Source organism: Octopus bimaculoides, chromosome 5 (assembly GCF_001194135.2).
Source record: "Octopus bimaculoides isolate UCB-OBI-ISO-001 chromosome 5, ASM119413v2, whole genome shotgun sequence".
Classification (NCBI taxonomy): domain Eukaryota; kingdom Metazoa; phylum Mollusca; class Cephalopoda; order Octopoda; family Octopodidae; genus Octopus; species Octopus bimaculoides.
Window position 1 is genome coordinate 109,459,611 of NC_068985.1, and position 2,046 is coordinate 109,461,656.

General features: G+C 37.2%; 1 protein-coding gene across 1 annotated transcript in view; it reads right to left on the bottom strand.

Moving 5' to 3' along the window:
- Positions 1-255: 255 nt before the first annotated feature.
- Positions 256-2,046, bottom strand: part of LOC106869784 (S-crystallin 4) — an 18,168-nt gene continuing 16,377 nt past the window's right edge. The window contains exon 6 of the mRNA XM_014915644.2: positions 256-692. Within this exon, the coding sequence (XP_014771130.1) occupies positions 528-692 (165 nt within the window). The 3' untranslated portion in view covers positions 256-527. The remainder of the gene's footprint in view (positions 693-2,046) is intronic.

Here is a 2,046-nt window from a genome sequence, read left to right on the forward strand (position 1 = left end):
GGAAGAAGTTAAAATTTTTTTTGACTAAAACACAACTGGAACCCTAAGTAAGGCATCTGTAAAATTTGAATGAAATTGGTTGCGTAGTTCTCGAGTTTTAGGAATTCACACAGACAGACAGACAGACAGACAGACACACATTCTCATTTTTATATATATATAGATAATGAGTACATTTGCTTTAGTTATTTTATAACTGTATATATAGGACAATTTAAACATAATTTGAAAAATAAAAAATAAATAAGAGCAAAATTCAATTATAAATATATTTTGTATTCATCTCAATCTCGTTTAGGCAGACGATTTAATACATAACTCAAGTTAAAATTTAATAATTCTGTTATCTTAATTATAACACTTCACATATGTTCTTAGCAATTTAATCAGCCACTCTCAGATTTTGCAAGAATCTCAAGCGTTCTTCATTGGCTACCAAAGTTGCGAACGATAATGACTCGCACACATCATAACATTTACACACATTTCGAGATTACTATTCTTGTGATAAAACAAAACATATCTCATTAAAATGAAGTGGTATTTCGTTTTAATAGGTAACTGGCTATTTTGGGATGATTTGCAACTTTTTCTCTTAAAGCTTGCAATTTAGGGTAATCTTTCAGCAAACATGGATCTTCCGTAGTGGGGTTTTCAAGAGCTGCAAAGCACATTATATCACACAGCAGCATCTGAAGGAAAATAAAATAGCTATAAAAATTAACTCATTTATTATATAAGATGTTTTAATAATTTGTTGCGCATTTGCTACGTGAATAATCTATATGATGTTATATTTTGTAACGGTGTTTGGAATTATTTGAAATGTCCTTATATATTACTCTTTTACTGTTTTACTTGTTTCAGTCATTTGACTGTGGCCATGCTGGAGCACCGCCTTTATAGTCGAGCAAATCGACCCTAGGACTTATTCTTTGTAAGCCTAGTACTTATTCTATCGTCACTTTTGCCGAACCGCTAAGTTACGGGGACGTAAACACAGCAGCATCGGTTGTCAAGTGATGCTGGGGAGGACAAACAGAGACGCACAAACATATACACACACACACACATATATATATATATATACACATATATACGACGGGCTTCTTTCAGTTTCCGTCTACCAAATCCACTCACAAGGCTTTGGTCGGCCCGAGGCTATAGTAGACGACACTTGCACAAGGTGCCACGCAGTAGGACTGAACCCAGAACTATGTGGTTGGTAAGCAAGCTAGTTACCACACAGCCACTCCTGCACCTATTAGTTAAAAATTTTGACAAAATACCAGTAGTTTCAGGGCAAGGAGTAAGTTCTCAGCTGATACTTATTTTATCGACTCCAGGAGAATGAAAGGAAATGTCGACCTCGTCGTAATTTGAACTCAGAACATAAAGACAGACGAAACGACACTGAGCAATTTACGCTATGAGATTTATCATTATATGGCAGAGTTGTTTGATGACCTCTTGGCAAATGACTATCACAGCTTGCAGCAAAAAGGGAGAATTTCCAGGTCTGTGAGCCGAGGTGTGTTGAGAAAGGACGCGAATATCATATACAATTTCCTGCCCATAACCCTGCTAAATGCAGAGTTATGCAGAGCAAGCGGTGACCTTCATAAGGCAGTGTGCCAAGTGACATCGTACTGTTTATTTCACAAGTTGTGAAATTTGTGTTTATGTGATCACGAGTGTGCGGTAGTCTACAAAAATTTTGTCGTGGACAAGAAGTTGGAACAAAGAGCCAACGTGAAATTTTGAGTTGAACTTGGTAATTCTGCTCCAGAGACACTGAACATGCTTCGGCAAGCTTACAGCGAAGAGGCAATGGGTCGTACGCAAAGTTTCGGGTTGCACGAGCGCTTCAAAGGCACGACAGATCCGCAGTTCAACCAAGCGCATGCTCATCATTTATACTATTTTATTTTATATATTTTTTTTTTACATCTGTAGTATAGTGCATCGAGAATTCGCTCCGCAGGTCCAGACATTCGATAGAGATTTTTTACAGCGGCGCTTTGAAACGTTTGAGGAAGGATATAT